The 19543-nt window shown below is 47.3% G+C and overlaps 1 protein-coding gene across 1 annotated transcript in view; it reads left to right on the top strand.

Annotated features, from left to right (window-relative positions):
• Window positions 1-19543, top strand: part of LOC142301932 (adhesion G protein-coupled receptor E3-like) — a 251123-nt gene that overhangs the window by 200729 nt on the left and 30851 nt on the right. Inside the window, exons 12-16 of the mRNA XM_075342989.1 lie at window positions 5585-5698; window positions 12625-12806; window positions 15599-15769; window positions 18962-19156; window positions 19265-19500. Coding sequence (XP_075199104.1) covers window positions 5585-5698; window positions 12625-12806; window positions 15599-15769; window positions 18962-19156; window positions 19265-19500 — 898 coding nt within the window. The remainder of the gene's footprint in view (window positions 1-5584; window positions 5699-12624; window positions 12807-15598; window positions 15770-18961; window positions 19157-19264; window positions 19501-19543) is intronic.

Raw genomic sequence — 19543 nt, 5'->3', positions numbered from 1 at the left:
TTTATTTTCTCCAAAGGTTAGGACATGCAGAGTGCAGTAATCCAAGTACTTGGCATTGTAATTCTCCAGTGATGCTTGCCTCTGAAGCTACTACATGGTCAGAAGAATTTGCTCCTAGTAGCTCCAATCCAATAAGGGATGTTGTTCTCACAAACTCTGGTTTGGAATGAACATCCCAGGATGTGATGCAACAGGGTCATCAGACACTCCCATGGGCTGGACAAAAGAAACAGAGGAGCCGAAAGGTCTGACCAGTAGATGGCAGCAGAGACAAGCATGAAAAACATTAAATAACAGTGTTAACTAAGACAAATAGAAACAGCACAACAAATAGTGATGCCGCACATCTAATTCAGGTGACTCTTGCCTGGCCCAAATGGGTTCTGGGCATCAGAACTGGCATCAAAGTTGGCAGTCAATTTTAACAATTTGAAGAAGTTTTAAGGGATTAAATGACTTTGAGCCACTAATTTCGCACAACCATTACATACATCAAAGTGGGCAAATGTCATGGGTGTGTTACAGGTGACAGACAGCCATGTGGTTTCTGGCCATAGAAAGTCACAGCGTCTGGCTGCACAGAATGCTCCCTGACTTTCTATTGTTCCTGCTGTCAGTATTCATTGGTATAGGTAGCTTTCCTGAGGGATTTTCATCTTTCCTCTTTTTGGACCCAGCAGGAGCTCACCTGCCACTCAGCTGCTGATCATCAGTATTCTCCATCATCAGTATTCTCCATATGCTTCCTTCCTTCCCTGGACTGGTGCTGGTGATATTATTCAGTTCATTCTAGCTCTGGTTGCAAGCAGGTGGTTTGCTCTCATCTGTAGAATCGTTACTGAACTCCTTCCTGTGTCATCTGTAGATAAGCAGTTCATGTTTTTACCCCGTGTGTCCCCCTTGTGTCTTCCTTTAATGTTTAGTGGGTTTGACAAAGAGCTAATTCCATCCGTTCCTTATTTAGAGTCTAGCACTAGAGATACCTAGTGTCTGGTATCCGGCTCTGCGTATAGGTGTGGAACCTATCTTGGGTGGTGAGGGACCCCAGAGACCAGCGGTAGGTTTGATCAGGGGTCACCATCTCCCCCTTCCCTTCCCTTTTACCACTCGCTTGGTACTTCCCCATACCTAGCGTGACAGAAAATATCCAATTTTCACAGATTTGAATAAGTAACTGGTGTTTTTAAAGGGTTAAATGACCTCGGGCCATTGATTTCACACCACCGTTACATAGATATTGCTGTCTCGCATCAAACTCAGGTCAGTCCAGCATGGCCCAAATGGGTTCTGGGCATCAGAACAAGCATCAAAGTGGGCAAATAGACACATTTTCACAGATTGGAATGCAAAACTGGTGTTTTTAAGTGGTTAAATGATCTTGGGCCACTGATCTCACACCACTATTACATAGATCTGATATCTTGTATCATAGTGCATCAGCTTCCATCTTACAAGCAGTGAGTGTGGGGTGAGGAGCAGTACAGTGGAGCTGACAGAGCTGTGACAGGACAACTGCAAATGTGTTTGCAATGAGACATAGTTCAACTCTGCAGTACTCTGTTGGTTCTAATCAGGCATAACTACAGCAGAGCATCAGCACGTTGAGAGGACAACTGCTGTTGCAAATTTGTAAGTTTGTTTGTAATGGAACAAAGTTCAGCTCTGCTGTACTGTGTTGGTTATAATCAGTCACAGCTCTGCAGGGAGATCAGGAGCCTGTCAGTTATTACATGTCTCACTCTGGTAACACCACCTTTCATGTAAAATAACTTCTGGAAGACAATTCCCAAGGAGATCTGTGTCCCCCATCTATAGATCTTAGCAGATCATAAATTTAAAAAAATGTGGATTTGTCTGGAATAAGATATCAGATCCCAGATACCAACGTATCATTTTATTCCATTTTCTATGACCTGCTTAATAGAGTTGATCTTATTGACGGATTTCCTTTAAAACAAATCACACTTTAGAAAAAATACTTACAATCTCGCTTATTCGCTTTTTCAGATATCTTCTTTAATTTCACTCTAAATGTTCATGTCTCAGTTTAACATTTGTTAAAACATGGGCGTTCTTACTTAATTGGCCTTCTCAGGCCTATATAACACACATGTGTGAATGAAATCTCTTGAAACAAGGACACATCACCTTTTATTTGGCAAAAGAGGACATTTTATTTGAATAAGAGTCGCTAGCTGCCTGCCTTGTAAAATAACTTCTCTAAAGAGAAAACAATGGGTCAGTATATTTAAGTGTATCATACAAAAGTGGTGTTTAAAGGGAACCTTTCAAGTACCCTATCCTGAGAGCAGCATTATAATAAAGTTTTTGATATTACAATACAACGTTTCTTTGTCTTATAATAGTCCATTATGCAGCTGGAAATTGGCCAGGACTAGTCCAGTGAAGTTTCACCTCCTTTAGACAAGTCGTGGTTTGGTGCTACTAATTATGCTCCCCACTTGGTATAATTGAAACCTTTCATAAGCGGGCTTTACACGCTACGATATATCTAACGATATGTCGGCGGGGTCACGTCGTAAGTGACGCACATCCGGCATCGTTTGATATATCGTAGCAAGTGACAGCTACGTGCGACGGTGAACGAGCAAAAATACTCACCTTCTCGGTCATCGTTGACACGTCGCTCATTTTCAATAAATCGAACGTCCGGTTGTTCATTGTTCCCGAGGCAGCACACATCGCTCCATGTGACACCCCATGAACGATGAACACAGCTTACCTGCGTCCCGCCGTCAAGGCGGAAGGAAGGAGGTGGGCAGGATGTTTATGTCCCGCTCATCTCCGCCCCTCCGCCTCTATTGGCCGGTCGCTGTGTGACGTCGCTCTGACGCCAAACTCTACTGCATCGCAGAACCACTGTAAAACTTACTCATACACGATGTCCCTTCAAACTTGTGTATGCGCAATGTACCGTAAAACTTGTGCATGTGTAATGTACCATAAAACTTGTGCATGCGCGAGATGCCAGCGATTCTACCATGAAGTGGATTGTATAAAGGAGGTCAATCATGCACCACTTTGTGGTAGCACTGCCAACATGTTGCACACATTTGCAAGATATATAGATTTAGTGTTATGAAATAGAGTGCTTGGAAGATTTCTATTACCATTCCTCTATGCAAGGCATCTTGCACACAGGTGATGCTTTGCCGCACAAAAATTACGTCCTACCGGTTATAGTTTTAATCTTCCCTGGCTGCTGCCGGCAGCCAGGGAAGATCGGCGCACATCTCAGCTGATTTCTACAGCTGACATGTGTGCCTGCCAGGCATGAGTGGAATCGGTTTCCGCCCGTGCCTTTTAACCCCTTATTTGGCACTGTCAAGTGACAGCGCCATTATGATCGCGCTGAAATTTTACTTACAGCCCGATACCGGAAGTCACGTGTCATGACTCCTGTGCTCAAATGACTAAGGTCTTGTAAACAAACAGCCGAGTACTGGCTGTTACAAGAGATGATAATTTCTCCCGGTCTGAGTGATGCAGCTCTGATTGGGAGAAATGAATGAGCGATCAGACATCTGATCAATATAGTCTCCTAGGGGACCTAGCCAAATTTAAAAAAAAAAAATAAAGTTTTAAAAATTTTTAAAAAATTAAAAAAAAACTAAAAGTTCAATTCCACACTCTTTCGCCCCATTGAAAATTAAAGGGTTACAAAAATAAAAAATATACACATATTTGGTATTGCCGCGTTAAGAAATGCCCAATCTATTAAAATGGAAAATCAATTAATCTGATTGGTAAACAACATAGTGGCAAAAAAAATCCAAATGCAATGCCAAAATTAAGTTTTTTTGGTCAGCGCAATTTTTGCGCAAAATGCAATAACAGGCAATCAAAACGTAGCATTTGTGCAAAAATAGCACCGGTTAAAAACGTCAGCTTGAGACGCAAAAAAATAAACCATCACTGACCCATAGATCGCAAAAAATGAGAATGCTACAGGCCGCGGAAAATGTTGCAAAACGTATGCCCCTTTTTTCGGACAAACTTCAGATTTTTTTAACCCCTTAGATAAAAGTTAACTTAATCATGTTTGGTGTCTAGGAACTCGCACCGACCTGAGGCAACACACCGACACATCAATTTTACCATATAGTAAACACTGTGAGTATAATATCTCAAAAACAATAGTGCTATCGCACTTTTTTTGTAATTTTTCCGCATTTGGAATTTTTTTGCCGTTTTACAGTACATTATATAATAAAACTCTTGGTTTCATTTAAAAGTACAGCTCATTACACAAAAAAACGAGCCATCAAATGATGCAAATGACTGAAAAATAAAGTTACGTCTCTCGGAAGAATGGCGAAAAAACACGGAAAGCGCAAAATTGGCCTGTGGTGAAGGGGTTAATGTAAGTTCACTGAAATCTATGGGGTAAGGTTATTGCTTAGTTTAATTGTGAATGTCATTGACACATAATAGTGGGTTATTGGGGCCACAGCAATCAATAGCTTGCCCCGAAGATGAATGCTATGGAAGGTACAGTGTATACAAGGAAAAGGCATATTTTCCTCACAGCCTGTACTTGTTTTGGCACCTCTCTTTTCTGTGCCCCTCTGTCATTGTTAGTTTGTTCATTGAAGTTTAATTCTGTATGTAACCCCTTCTCATGTGCAGCACCATGGAATCAAACATTATTCCATACCTGAAATATAAATGCTACTCTACTCAACATGGAAGTCCTCTCTGTGACCATCACCTTGTCAAACGGTGTCTGGCTCAAAACTTGCCGAGTGTCGACTACTTCTGACACTGTACACACAGCAGAGTCACACACTTCACATGATGCTGCTTTTGAGTTGCACACACAGGCTCGGGCATCGATCAGCTATGCTGTTGTTGATTATTCAGTTTGCAGGAGTTAATTTCTGCTAGCCTGTGGATTACTGTTTGAGTCATGTGTTGCAGGAGACCTATCACAGTCTCCTCCGCCTTTTTAAGATGGTGGAACCTGGTCTCCCATGCCGATTATAGCTTTATGTTATCCCGGTCCTTGTGCTTTGTTATCCAGTTGCTGGTGAACTTCTGTGTTCTATTTGGTGTGTTGTAGAAATACTCTTGTTGTCTGATTATTTCCTCGCTTCCTTTCCTGCTGATCACATATTGTCCGTACCTCTCTGAGTGATTGCTGTGAGTATGACTCGCCTCCCCCCCTGTCTGTTTATTTGTGTGGTATTAATCACTCCTGTCCTGGCCCTCTCTTGGGTGGAAGGAGGGGGCCACAAGTCCAGGGCTGTTCAGGAGCTAGGGCAAGGAAAGCGGCTCAAACATCGCCACCTTTAGACATACCTTTGGATCATGGTCAACTAAGGTTCCCCAGGCCTGAGGGCCAGTTTAGGCTCCCCTGTTCCTAGTGATCCTGTCACACCCCATGACACAACCCATAGAAAGTGAATGCTGTGGTGGTCATGCATGCGCACTACCGTTACAGTTATCACCTATTCTATGTGGGCCAAAAGTTATTGGCCTTCCCTTTCTAAAGTCCATACTATATTTGTGTCAAAATCCTTATTAATTTAATTATTATCTACTGTACCCCTTTCTTTTCCAGATGTCTCCATTCAAGTTTCCCGAAACATATGCTCTCCTGGTGTTGAGTTCTTCACTCTGATTTTGAGTGATAATGTTATGCAAGTTCCATGTGATCAGTTCAATGAAAATGCAGGTAATTTACTGTGTGGGTGATTTAGGCTATGTTCACACAGTGCATCTTAAGATGCAGTATTTGTGGCCCCAGAAAAATGCACAAAAAAAGCATTCATTTTTGCCGCATTTTTGCCGCGTATTGCTCAATGTATTTGTTTAAGTCAAATCTATTGACTGAAAGAGCTCAAAAACACTGGGAAAATGCTAAAAAAATTGACCTGCTGCATCTTCCAAAATGCAGCCAAGATGCAGCCAACAAAAGATGTCCAGTGTGGACAGCAAAATAGAAATCTCATAGACTTTGCTGGGGGAAGGAAATGTGTGAAGCCCCACGGGTGTAGTGTCGGTGTCGGTGCATTACCTTCAGGGACTCCACGTTGCTGGATCTCCGTCACTGGTAGGAAATCTTCTTGTTTGATCGTGACGCCACTCTCAGTATTGCGGTCAGTGGGGACCGCCACTGCAGGTTAGGGGACGCCTGGGGCTGATGGTGGGTGCAATCGGATGTAGTAGCCTCCTGAGAGTGAGGCAAGCCCCAGGGCCCTGTGTAGGTTTGTAGTACCACAAGTCGCAGAATAACCACACAGGCAGGAATGTCTTTCAAGGGCTTTACTCACATTTGATGGCAGGGTGAGTAGCCCGGGCGTAGCTGGGATGAACCAGGTGGGAACCAGGTATCCTTCAGGCTGACTTTATGAGGGTGACTACTGACTCGCCTTCCTTAGCCCTTAGTGGTTTGGGGTGACCCCGACTTTTAGTCCCTATGGGGGTCACCCAGGGAAGATGCTGCAGCCTCTCTCTCCCCTTCGTTCGCCGTATGCTTGTTCCCCGGACCAGGCCACTCCAGCCTCTTGCCTCCAATGACCTATGGGCCCTCACTTGTGGTTACGTGGCTGCGGCTTTTGTAGTGTTGTGGTGTGGGCTTTAAGAGCCCCACACCGGCAGGTTTAGCAGGGAAAGGTGGATCTATCCTTGCTTCGGGATCTGCCGCCCGGTTGGGCCTGGTGCTCTCTAGCAGTCTCCTTACTTCCCACTCCGTTGCACTCCCTAGCTGAAGCTGGCTTTCAGGCAGCACTCCTAGTTGACCGTTCTCCCCCGTCTGTAGCCACTGCGCGGACGCTGTCAGATTGCACAGCTCCAGGGATCTGCTCCTCACTTGAGCTCCCTGGACTCTACACTGAACTGGCTCACTGCTCCTCCTCTCCTGTTCTTGCCTACGCCACCTAGCAACCAGACTCTCCACCACACCCCTTGAGAGGAGATGGAGGCTCTACCCCCTCCACTATTCCAGTGAAGGTGAAGGCTTGCCCCCTCCTGGGATCCCCAGGGGTCCTCTCATGGGTACATGTGTGAGGCCTGGTCACTATGCGCCTGTGTTCCACACCCCAGTCAGCCTTCTGGATTACCTGTATTGTACTGTCCCCAGCATGGGTGCAGTACTCAGTGGTGCCTGACCAGGTCAGGGGCGCCACATTCCCCCTTAGTTATCACCAGCACGTCCTCGGGCTGCAAGACAACATTTTAAAATGCATAAAACATTAAAACATGTAAAACATTTTTAAAACCACCAGGTATCAGACATCACCACCCTCCACCCACAAGTCCGTTAACCCACCCAAAACCCTCTCAGGAGGCAGGTCACCGGTCCTGTTGGTAACCAGGTCTGGGCCATCCGTTTCCCCAGACCTTTCCTCCAATCTTCCTCTCCCGTTGGCCGCGACTTCAGCCACTTCTGGCAGGATGTAGAGGCGGCTTTCATGGGCTGGTGGTTTCAGGGTATACCTGGCCTGGTGGATCCGCGCCGTCAGCCTCTTCTGGCAGGATGCAGAGGCGGCCTCCACAGTTGGTGCTGACCAGGTACCCTCTTTGTGGTGGTGAGCCAAGGCCCCATAAACAGGCGTGCTCTCTGGTCGCAGGTGAGCCAAGGCCCTTTTCTACGGACGGGCCCCCCTGGTTGCAGACGAGCCAAGCCCCTAAACAGGCTGGCCCCGGTGGTGGTGCCACTGGTGTAACTATTTACACTGCGAGAGTTTGTGGCTATAGCAAGTTCATAGCCTTAAAGTTTATTTCTCACAATAGTTTTTGTGGGCACATACTTAAACAATAACGTTGCAAACTTTTCAACTTGTCAAACTGGTCAAACTTTCGGTACTTCTTTCTTTACTTTACTCCTCTTTACCAGGGCTTTGGCCTATTGGGCTGCGGCACCTGCTGTTTTCTTGCTCCTTGTCATCCTCTGAGGTAGTTTCATCTGTAGGCTCTTTGTCTTTTCCTTCTAGATCTTCATCTGTTTCCTTTTCTGCATCTGTTTCTTTATCTCTGTCTTGTCTTTCCTCTTTGGGACTTGGTGCTACGTCTAAGGCATAGTAGCCCCTTTCTCCTTGATGCAAGGTGAACTGTACTGCGTCTCCAATTTTCAAATTTCTGCCTGAATGTCCTCTGGGCAGGTGGGCTTGAACATCTCTCCGATTCACAAATATGCCCTCTTTTATTCCTCTTACTACAATAAAGCCGTATCCGCTTTTCAAATTGAAGTCCTCTACTACTCCTCTGTAAAGGGGTCCTCTGACCTGGACTCTAGACCTTCTCAGTAATCTTTTCTCCTGCAGGTCTCTGGCTGTGACCTCTCTCTGCTCTGGAGACTGTGGTGTTGGAGGATACTTTGCTCTGCTGCGCCGTGTCTTGCGGACTGGGTTCATGCTTGCAGGCTCCCAGGTGAGGTCTTTGGGCTGCTCTTCGTCAGCAGACGGGGTCAGATCTTCCTCATCCCAGCGTGAATAGGGCAGCATCTCCGGCTCTGAGTATAGATCCACTGCTGGTGGCTCCGGAGTCAGCTCCTCAGCTTCCTGGCCTCCTCTCCCCCTTAGTTCTTCGCTGCACTCTGGTTGTGGCAGTGCTGGGGATGGGCTTTCTTCAGCTGGTCTGGGCGGTGGACTCTCTGGCGCGGCTGCAGGGGTTGCCTGAATCTCCTTGGGGGTATGCGGAGGGAGCAGATACCGATCCACCATCTCTTGTGGGAACTGGGCCTCTAGGTCAGCCTTCAGCTTCCAGTATTCAGGGTCCTCTCCTATCAGGGTCTTCCTAGCAGGGACCTCTCTGGACTGGGGAGCGGTGTCTGCTCTGGCCTTGCAGGCCGGGGAAAATCGTGATGCAATCTCTTCTTGGCGGGCCGCGCCCTGTATGGCGGCGGCCTGGTCTTGGCGGGCCGCGCCTGGCATGGCGGCGGCCTGGTCTTGGCGGGCCGCGCCCTGTATGGCGGCGGCCTGGATTGGCGTTTCTGTCGCGGCCGGTTCCTGGCGGGCCGGACTGGACACTGCAGCCGCGGTCTCACTTGGCGTCGCAGCCTCGATGGGGTCCGTGCAGGCTGAGCCGGGCGTCGCTGCAGTGATCGGAGCTTGGCGGGCCGCACCCGGCGGGGCTGCGGCCTGGTTCAGCATATCACTTGCGGCGCGGACGAGCGTCGCTGCTGCGTTGGGGTCTTGGCGGACCGGGTTTAGCAGGGTGGCAGCCTGGGTCAGCGTCACACCTGCAGCACGGATGAGCACTGCCGTGGTGGTCGGAGCCCTGCGGGACAGGCGGGGCATCGCTGCAGCGGCCTGGGCTTGGCGGGCCGCACCTAGCGTGGCTGCGGCCTCACTCAGCGTCGCCGCACCGGGCGCCTCCTCTGGGACCGCGGTCGTAGCAGCTAGGGTCGGGGCTCTTGTTCTAGCCGGGGCAACACCGGACTCACCCATCGGGGTCTGAATCGTCGTCGCCGCTCGATCCGGCAGGCTCCGCGCGGCTCTCTCCTCATAGGTCCGGACCGCTGCAGCCATCTCCAGGAGCTCCTTGCGTTCCTCATAGAGCCGTCGCATAATCCTGGCCTCCAGCTGATCACAGAAGAGGGCAAGCTCCCGGCACCACCAGGCAGCAGAGCCTGGTTCTGGGTATCCGCGTCTGGATTCCATTTCTGCTCTCCGCAGCAGCAGGTTTGTGGCTTCCCTTCTCTCCCGCCGTTTCTGGACGCTTCCGCTCTCATAGCCGGCAAGGTCAGAACTCCGCAAGGGATCTCTGGGTAGCCACACCTCTTCGTGGGCGGTAACTTCTTCCAGCGCGGGCTGCTGTTGTTTTTCAGCGCGCTTTTCATGGTGGCAATATGGCGGCGCTTCCAATTTTTCAAGCGGACCGCCCAGGCACATGGTCACCTGTCTGGACAGGTCTAGTCCTTATCCTGTTCGTGACGCCAGATGTGAAGCCCCACGGGTGTAGTGTCGGTGTCGGTGCATTACCTTCAGGGACTCCACGTTGCTGGATCTCCGTCACTGGTAGGAAATCTTCTTGTTTGATCGTGACGCCACTCTCAGTATTGCGGTCAGTGGGGACCGCCACTGCAGGTTAGGGGACGCCTGGGGCTGATGGTGGGTGCAGTCGGATGTAGTAGCCTCCTGAGAGTGAGGCAAGCCCCAGGGCCCTGTGTAGGTTTGTAGTACCACAAGTCGCAGAATAACCACACAGGCAGGAATGTCTTTCAAGGGCTTTACTCACATTTGATGGCAGGGTGAGTAGCCCGGGCGTAGCTGGGATGAACCAGGTGGGAACCAGGTATCCTTCAGGCTGACTTTATGAGGGTGACTACTGACTCGCCTTCCTTAGCCCTTAGTGGTTTGGGGTGACCCCGACTTTTAGTCCCTATGGGGGTCACCCAGGGAAGATGCTGCAGCCTCTCTCTCCCCTTCGTTCGCCGTATGCTTGTTCCCCGGACCAGGCCACTCCAGCCTCTTGCCTCCAATGACCTATGGGCCCTCACTTGTGGTTACGTGGCTGCGGCTTTTGTAGTGTTGTGGTGTGGGCTTTAAGAGCCCCACACCGGCAGGTTTAGCAGGGAAAGGTGGATCTATCCTTGCTTCGGGATCTGCCGCCCGGTTGGGCCTGGTGCTCTCTAGCAGTCTCCTTACTTCCCACTCCGTTGCACTCCCTAGCTGAAGCTGGCTTTCAGGCAGCACTCCTAGTTGACCGTTCTCCCCCGTCTGTAGCCACTGCGCGGACGCTGTCAGATTGCACAGCTCCAGGGATCTGCTCCTCACTTGAGCTCCCTGGACTCTACACTGAACTGGCTCACTGCTCCTCCTCTCCTGTTCTTGCCTACGCCACCTAGCAACCAGACTCTCCACCACACCCCTTGAGAGGAGATGGAGGCTCTACCCCCTCCACTATTCCAGTGAAGGTGAAGGCTTGCCCCCTCCTGGGATCCCCAGGGGTCCTCTCATGGGTACATGTGTGAGGCCTGGTCACTATGCGCCTGTGTTCCACACCCCAGTCAGCCTTCTGGATTACCTGTATTGTACTGTCCCCAGCATGGGTGCAGTACTCAGTGGTGCCTGACCAGGTCAGGGGCGCCACAAATGCATGCATTTTGGTGCGTCTTTGTGACGTCAAAAACGCACCAAAAATGCAGTAAAGGATGCCCTGGGTGAACATAGCCTTAAACGGAGTTTATCAGAAGACTCCCTACTAAACCAATAGCATCAGGTTTAATTTTTCTATACATAGGAAAACACCTTCATTGACACTGATGAGCTTTCAAATATAGAAAAAATAAATGTGGTAAAGAGGTTTCTTGTTAAAGACATTTTTCCATTTTTATATTTATTGTATAAATGAGAATTTCCCCAAATTTAAAAATTTCTTACCAAAAATGTTGTGACTTTTTGCTTTTTTCTGCCCTGTCTTTTTTTTTTTTTACAACTCGGTGCTACACGTTAGGAATGTGAGAGCAATGAACTCTGTGTGTATCGTCGTAGGGCTAGACCTTGCACAGGGGGAATCAGGTACTAAAAAGTAGGGCTAGACCTTGCACAGGGGGAATCGGGTACTAAAAAGTAGGGCTAGACCTTGCACAGGGGGAATCCGGTACTAAAAAGTAGGGATAGACCTTACACAGGGAGAATCAGGCACTAAAAAGTAAGGATAGACCTTACACAGGGGAAATAGGGCACTAAAAAGTAGAGATACACCTTGCACAGTGGGAATCAGGTACTAAAAAGTAGAAATACACCTTGCACAGGGGAAATCGGGTACTAAAAAGTAGGGATAGACGTTACACAGTGGAAATCGGGCACTGAAAAGTAGGGATAGACCTTGCACAGGAGAAATTAGGTACTAAAAAGTAGGGATAGACCTTGCAAAGGGAGAATCAGGTACTAAAAAGTAGGGATAGACCTTGCACATTGGAAATCGGGGAAAAAGGCAGAATTCAAAGTCATATAATGACCATATAATGACTAAAAAGTAGGGATAGATGTTACACAGGGGAATTCAGGCACTAAAAAGTAGGGCTACACCTTGCACAGGGGGAATCGGGTACTAAAAAGTAGGGATTGACCTTGGACAGGGGAAATCAGGGGAAAAGGCAGAATTCAAAGACATATAATGACCATATAATGACTAAAAAGTAGGGATAGATGTTACACAGGAGAAATCAGGCACTAAAATGTAGGGCTACACCTTGCACAGGTGGAATCGGGTACTAAAAAGTAGGGATTGACCTTGCACAGGGGAAATCAGGGGGAAAAGGCAGAATTCAAAGTCATATAATGACCATATAATGACTAAAAAGTAGGGATAGATGTTACACAGGGGAAATCAGGCACTAAAAAGTAGGGATAGACCGTGCACAGGAGGAATCGGGTACTACAAAGAAGGGATTGACCTTGCACAGAGGAAATCGGGGGAAAAAGGCAGAATTCAAAGTCATATAATGACCAGAAATAGTGTTATTACTCACATACACACATGACAGCTAACTCTGAAAAGTTATCTTAAATGACAGCTTTATTTACGTAGGACTGTAATGTTCTTATATACTCATGAAATATTATCTACATTTTGGAAAGTCAACCTCACAGCGGATGGTAATGCCAGCTAATGCTTGTGCCTAATAATTTATAATTACCTTTCTTCCATTAGGTGAGGGTGGCATTTTTATTGTCTACAAAGACCTTGAATCCAGTTTAAAAAGGAACATATTATTTTCCACACAAGCCTCAGAAGAAAATGGTCACAAGCTTGTTGTCAATTCAAGGGTGGTTACCGGTGCCATTACGAGAAAACTGACCTCCGATGTGACATTCATACTGGCTCATATTGAGGTTCGTATAATGAGGATCAGGTTTTGCTTAGTAGTTGTCAAGAAGAGCGTGCAATGTATGCTTTAACGGGTTGTCCACTACTAGACTACCTCTGCTTAATCAATTCAGGCCCAAGTAAAACAATAAAAACAATGTATAATGACCTCTCACAGTGACTGATGTCGGCGCTTCTGTTACCGTTGGGTGATGTGACATTGTTTCATCACATTACTACTAAAGCCAATCACTAACCAGCTGCAGCCTTTTAGTTGAATGTCAGTACAGCTGTTTGCTCTAATGGAATATTAATGAGCTGCAGCCAATCAGTGGCCAGTGATTGCTGCAGAGGTCATGTGACACAACAATCTCACGCAGCTGCGGGAGGGGTTTTTTTCATAGGAGGTGTACCGCCCCGCGGGCTCGGCTGCGACCGCCGAGCCACTCGGATCCGTGCTCGTACTGCAGGTGGTGGCTCAAGCCTCTCATGGACCCGGGGGTCACGTCACTCTGCAAGGGAGTTGGCGCTACACGCGGGGATTTGGGTGGTGAGTTCCACGGCCGGGGCCGCGGTGGTTTGGTTTTGGATGTTAGTTCGTGACGCCACCCACGGGTTGTGGTGATTGTAGACACCACCGCTGCGGTGAAGGTATGGGGGGCTCCCGGAAGTGGTGTAATGGCGCAGCTAGGTGTTGACCCCTCCATGGGTAGGGGGTGTTGGTCCCGGGGCCGGACCGGGGTGCAGGGTGAAGTGTTGCGGTGCAGCGCGGTGCGGTGCCTGATGACACTGGTGTACTCACTCTGACACAAGACAGTGGAGTCTCTGGTAAACCAAACGGAGTGATGCACAAGTCCTGCAGTCGGCTGCAGCTTCTCCCAGAATAGGTTGGTGGTTTCCGCCTTTTTCCTGCACCTCTGTGTGTAAATGTTTGACTCCTATGCCTAGACACCGGTAGTCCACTCCCCGACTTGTATATGCCGTAGGAGCCCGTTTGCCCGCAGACGCTGGCCCTTTGGGTATCTATGCATTAGAGGTGGCTTTACCCTGTATGGTTGGGCTGTTGTTTTCTAAAGGTCCTTGTGTGGGATAGGCTCCCCGGTTCGGTTCCGGCGGGCCACTACCCTGTCCCGGTCCCTTACGGTTCTGCCGGTCGTATTCCCGGTCTCCTGCAGGCGGCCACCGCCGTCTGCCTCCTTGCCAATGGCAACTGGGCTCCAACCCAGCCACCTGGTAGTCTGTTGGCAGCCTGGACACAGGACTGCCCGTGCACTTGACTGCTCTAGACTCGTACTTGAACTTGTGTGTCTGTTTTCCCGCCTTCAGGCCTGTGAACTCCTCGGTGGGCAGAGCCAACCGCCTGGCTCCGCCCCCATGGTGTGGACATCAAACCTGGAGGGTGGTGACAAGGTTTTTAGGTTGGCTGGTGTTACCTAACCGAGAGGGGGTGTGGTGTTGTGCGTGACTACCTGGGACGACCCGAATAGTCCGGGGCGTCACAGAGGCACTGAATTGAATATAGTTTCACGATTTTTAGGGTTGAAAGTAGATTTAAAGGGGTATTCCCATCTCCAAGATCCTATCCCAATATGTAGTAGGTGTAATAATAATAATAATAATAATAATAATAGGAAATACCTCCAATTAGAAATGTAGCATAGTTTTTCTGATTCACTATGTTGCTTACCTCATGTTTAGGGCATTTCAGGATGGTATACGACTAGGCATATAGTTACAGTTAGTTGGTTAATTGCTAGTGATCATAACCAAGGACACCTAACGTCCTGCAATGCCCTGCACATGAGGTAAGTGACCTAGTGAATCAGAAGAACTATACTACATTTCTAATTGGAGGTATTTATTAATATTATTATTATACCTACTACATATTGGGATATGATCTTGGAGATGGGAATAACCCATTAAGTCCATTGAGTTCAACTCATAGCCTAACATGTTGATCCAGAGGAAGAAACCTCATGGGGCAGAAAGTCCAATTAGGAATGTACAGGGTAGGCTATTTATATGGATGCACCTAAATAAAATGGGAATGGTTGGTGATATCAACTTCCTGTTTGTGCCTCAGTAGTATATGGGAGGGGGGAAACGTTTCAAGATGGGTGGCGGCCATTTTGAAGTCGGACATTTTGGATCAAACTTTTTTTATCAAATGGGAAGAGGGTCATATAACGCATCAAACATTGAGAATTTCACAAGTAAAACAATGGTGTGCTTGGTTTTAACATAGCTTTATTCGTTCATTAGTTATTTACAATTTTATGACCACTTATAAAATGTGTTCAAAGTGCTGCCCATTGTGTTGGATTGTCAATGCAACCCTCTTCTCTCACTCTTGACACACTGATAGCAACACCGCAGAATAAATGCTAGCACAGGCTTCCAGTATCCATTGTTTCAGATGCTGCACATCTTGTATCTTCACAACATAGACAGTTGTCTTCAGATGACCCCAAAGATAAAAGTCTAAGGGGATCAGATCAGGAGACCTTGGTGGCCATTCAACTGGCCCACGATGGCCAATCCACTTTCCAGGACACTGTACATGTAGGATGGTGCACCATCACATTATGGGTGTCAGGTCTGAGCATTCCTACAGATTTTTCATCAAATGATCCAAACAGTGTAGCGGTCATGTATCATGTAGGAAATCCCTCCATCATTCCATCCTACGAACTGAGATACCTCCTTGTATATTGATATAATTCATATTATGGCTGCCCCCACTGCTCCTATATGTAAGGTATACACTACAAAGGATTGTGTTGTCAATGAATGGCTTAATCTGTTTTCATTTCAGGATCCGAAGCAGTCTCACAATCTGATCTGTGTGTTCTGGGACCCAATAAACAATAGGTGGAGCAAAGATGGATGCACAACTAAATTTTCAGAATGTAATCGCACACACACAGTGTGCTCCTGCAACCATTTATCCAGCTTTGCGTTACTTATGGCACCACATGGACTTGAGGTGATTGATGGTCATGTGATGGAAATAATACTACTTCTTCCATTCTTTATGGGCTTATGATGATAATGGCATTTCCTACTGCAAGTTGGCAACTTGGAGAACTACCCATCTTGGTGCCCAGACAGGATATGGCAGTGCCGCCTTATATGAGATGTACCATGGGCTACTAGAAGCATAATGAAAGAGGGTGCTTCTAATCGGGGTAGAATATATAGCTGTGGAAATAATGTAGACAAAGAACCTCATTGTGTGGAATCCTTTATGATATTTGGTGCCCACCATTGGTCCCCAACTAGAAAGGTGCTCACCTTGTTGGGTTGTGTAAAGAGTAAGACCCAACAGCTTAAAAGTGATAACCAATGGGTAGATTGATAAGCTGAAGCCCTCATCTACCTACCACCCCTATCTTATACCTAACTGTGGTACGGGGTTCATTAATCCCGCCATGATAGACAGGAGATCATTAGTTTCACTATAAATGGAAAATCTACCACTGTAATTTCAAGTCTCCAAAGGGGGCTAAAGAAATGAGTTAATCAAAACATTAAAGTTTTTAAGCCACCATCCTTTCTTTATTTTTAAAAAAAATAAGCAGATTTGATATAATCACATCCATAAAAGTCCAATCTATCAAAACCAAAAAATAATTAACCCCTATGATAAACGGCATAGAGGGAAGAAGAACATCCAGAATGCCTTTTTTCTTGGTAGTATCCCAAAAATGCAATACAATATGATCAAAAGGTCATATGTATCCCAAATGGTGTCAATAAAAATACAGCTCATCTTGCAAAACCAAAAATAAGCCCTCATACTACTCTGGAAGGAAAAAAAAATATTGGTTTTCAATAGTGATGGGTGAGCACTAAAATGCTTGAGTGCGCGGTCCTCGAGTCGAGAAGGTCAGACTCTGACAGCTTGACTTGAGTAACAAGTATAATGGAAGTCAATGACTGGGCAGTTCGGTTCGCTGCCCACACACAGCCAGCCATAAACAGAGCATTTCTGGAGGCGGGGAAGGCAGGGTTGTTTTTTTTGAGACACACTACATCCAAAAACATTGTTTTACCTCCAGTTAGAGCCATTCAGACCCTGCAAATGGCTTTCCTTGGGGTGCCTGCACACATCATGAAGTGAAGCAAGCCTGTCCTTTATGTTCGTTGTTTCACGGATGACACATCGATCCTACCACACGCGATTCCCAGCTACACACCGCGAGTACCCGAGCACCCGGATGCTCTATCGAGTGTCGAGCACGCTCACCCGTGATTAGTTTTCAAGAACTAAAGAGTCTGTTGGCAGGTTATTGAACACCATAAATTAAAGGGTGTTTTTTCACTAAATTATCCCACTTTAACATTTTATGGTTTTCACTATATTATATAGTAAGTTGGTGCCATTCAACATTACAACTTACCTCGTGAAAAAAAAGCCATTATAGATTTATTTTGATGGAAAAATAAAAAAAAGTTCTGGCTCTTGGAAAAAGAGGAGGAAATTTGACTGTTAGGAAAGGTGTAAAGTGACATTGACATACATAATTTCTTTTTGTAAAGGATAAATGTGAGGTTTAACACTATTGTGCAGAAACATCCAAGTCCTTGTGCCTGAAGAAGCCCAAAGACCCCTCTACCGTATAAGAAAAGACCGGTATTATAAAGCACACATAGAAGATGACGGTCGGTTACATATTTTGCGTCAGAGGTCAAATCTACTTAGAATCACAGAACCAGGTCATGCGCACAGACCGAAGACTAGTTTTCCAGCTTCATGCAGAACCCATGATGCTGTACGGCGGAGGTGCACCTGAAGTGATCACCAAGGAACCACCGCAATGCACAGAAAGTTGTGGTACCAAACGAGTTTACAGACAAAACGGTATTTTATTGCAGGAAGGTAACACGTAAAGGCTGCTGGGTAACAGAGAAAGGGGTATAATGGAATAGGGGAGATAATACACAGTTGAGCCATTTAGCTGGAATGAACTACAACTGTCGCCTCAACTATCACAATAAACAACAGTATAAAAAAATGCAGATAATATACTCTTCACTACTATGTGTTCTAACCTAACTGGCCTCCACTAATGGGATCGTGCGGACACCACACTCTAATTACAGAGGCCTGCACTAAACCTTAACCAGTGCGCACAAGTAAAAACTCACGGTACCGTCTGGGGAAGGCCAGGGCCACACGGGGCACTACTGCGATGCTCGCATGACACTCGGCTCACGCTGGCAGCATAGCAGGAGCCGAGTGTCATGCGAGTGTGCCTGCGTCTGAGGTCCGACCGTGTGAGAAGACCTCAGCTGCAGGGGGCAGGCCAGCTCTGTGAAGGGGCGGGCAGGAGCTGCGGAAGGGAAGGAGGGATTTCTCTCCCTCTCTCCTCCGTAGCCAGCTATTGCGATTCTCGCTCTGCACTCGTGGTACACCGGTGTACCGCGAATGCAGTGCGATTTTTCTCTCGCCCCATTCACTTGAATGGGTGCGAGAGGAAAGAGTCTTGCCTTTCAATCGCAGCATGCTACGATTGTTTTCTCGGTCTGATTAGGGCTGAGAAAATAATCGCTCATGTGCGCTGACACACAGGCTAAAATTGGTCCGAGTGGAATGCAATGTTTTATCGCACTCCACTCGCACCGATTTTCTCGCCGTGTGGCTTAGGCCGAACCGGTCCTCTCTCAGGGTATGAAATCAGTTGGTGCGCATTTTTCCAGGGCTGAACGGAGGCAGCTTTTCTTCTCTTTGGTCACGGAGCAGCAGGGCTCATCCAGGCAACCGAGCAATACTCTGGGTTTTACTCACGGTTCGGTTCACTGAACTCTCGCGGCCAGCACCATACCTCTCCCCTACCGTGGGCCCAGCGGATTCTCCTCAGGCAACATTCTGGCTTGTCTCTCCGCACCTGTGGCACAACCACCCCTCACTGTTTCCTTACTACACTCTCCTTCAGGCCTATCTTCATGTACTTTTCCTTCAGGGCTGAATCATGCACATAGACACAGTAGGGGAGGCGTGGGCCGATCCATTACACACAGCAGGGGAGCTCTGTTCCCTTAAAGACACAGTACACTTGAGTCTCTCGTAGGGGTTACACCCCCTACACACCGGTGCAAAATACAGAATGATCAGCCATTTGCTCAATGTTATAATTCCACATATGTAAAGTTTCTTTATGTTTTTTCCTCACAGCACGATCATGGTCTTTCCGTTGTTTCCTACATTGGTCTAAGTTTATCCGTTTTCTGCCTGGCGCTGTCGCTTCTCACATTCATCCTCTGTCGCTCTTTGCGGAGCGCGCACATGTCTGTCTTGACAGCTTTGTGTAGTTGTCTTTTCCTGGGACAACTTCTGTTTCTGGTGGGAATCCAGCAAACATGCATCAAGGTAAGCTGCCCAAAATCTCTGTAATTTCACATATTGAAGGGTGCCTTCCTCTCAGAGATTTATGGCATTACCCTGGTCTAATTTCACCTTGTTTTCCTTTGTATGCAGATACTCTGCTCGATCATTGCCGGAGCGCTCCACTTCTTCTTCCTCTGTGCATTCTGTTGGATGTTCATAGAGAGTGTCCTATTGTTTATGACCGTGCGGAATCTCCGAGCTGTGAATTACATGACATCTCGACGCTCAAATTTCCCAATGATGTGTTTGTTGGGATTTGGGGTTCCTATTGTCATTGTTGGTATCTCTGCAGCAGTCCGGCCAGATGCCTATGGCGCCGAAAAATAGTAAGTCCCTTTCCGTCTCCTCTAGTTCTATTTTAATGTCTGT

Source organism: Anomaloglossus baeobatrachus, chromosome 4 (assembly GCF_048569485.1).
Source record: "Anomaloglossus baeobatrachus isolate aAnoBae1 chromosome 4, aAnoBae1.hap1, whole genome shotgun sequence".
Lineage (NCBI taxonomy): Eukaryota > Metazoa > Chordata > Amphibia > Anura > Aromobatidae > Anomaloglossus > Anomaloglossus baeobatrachus.
This window is presented reverse-complemented; position numbering and strand designations above follow the sequence as displayed.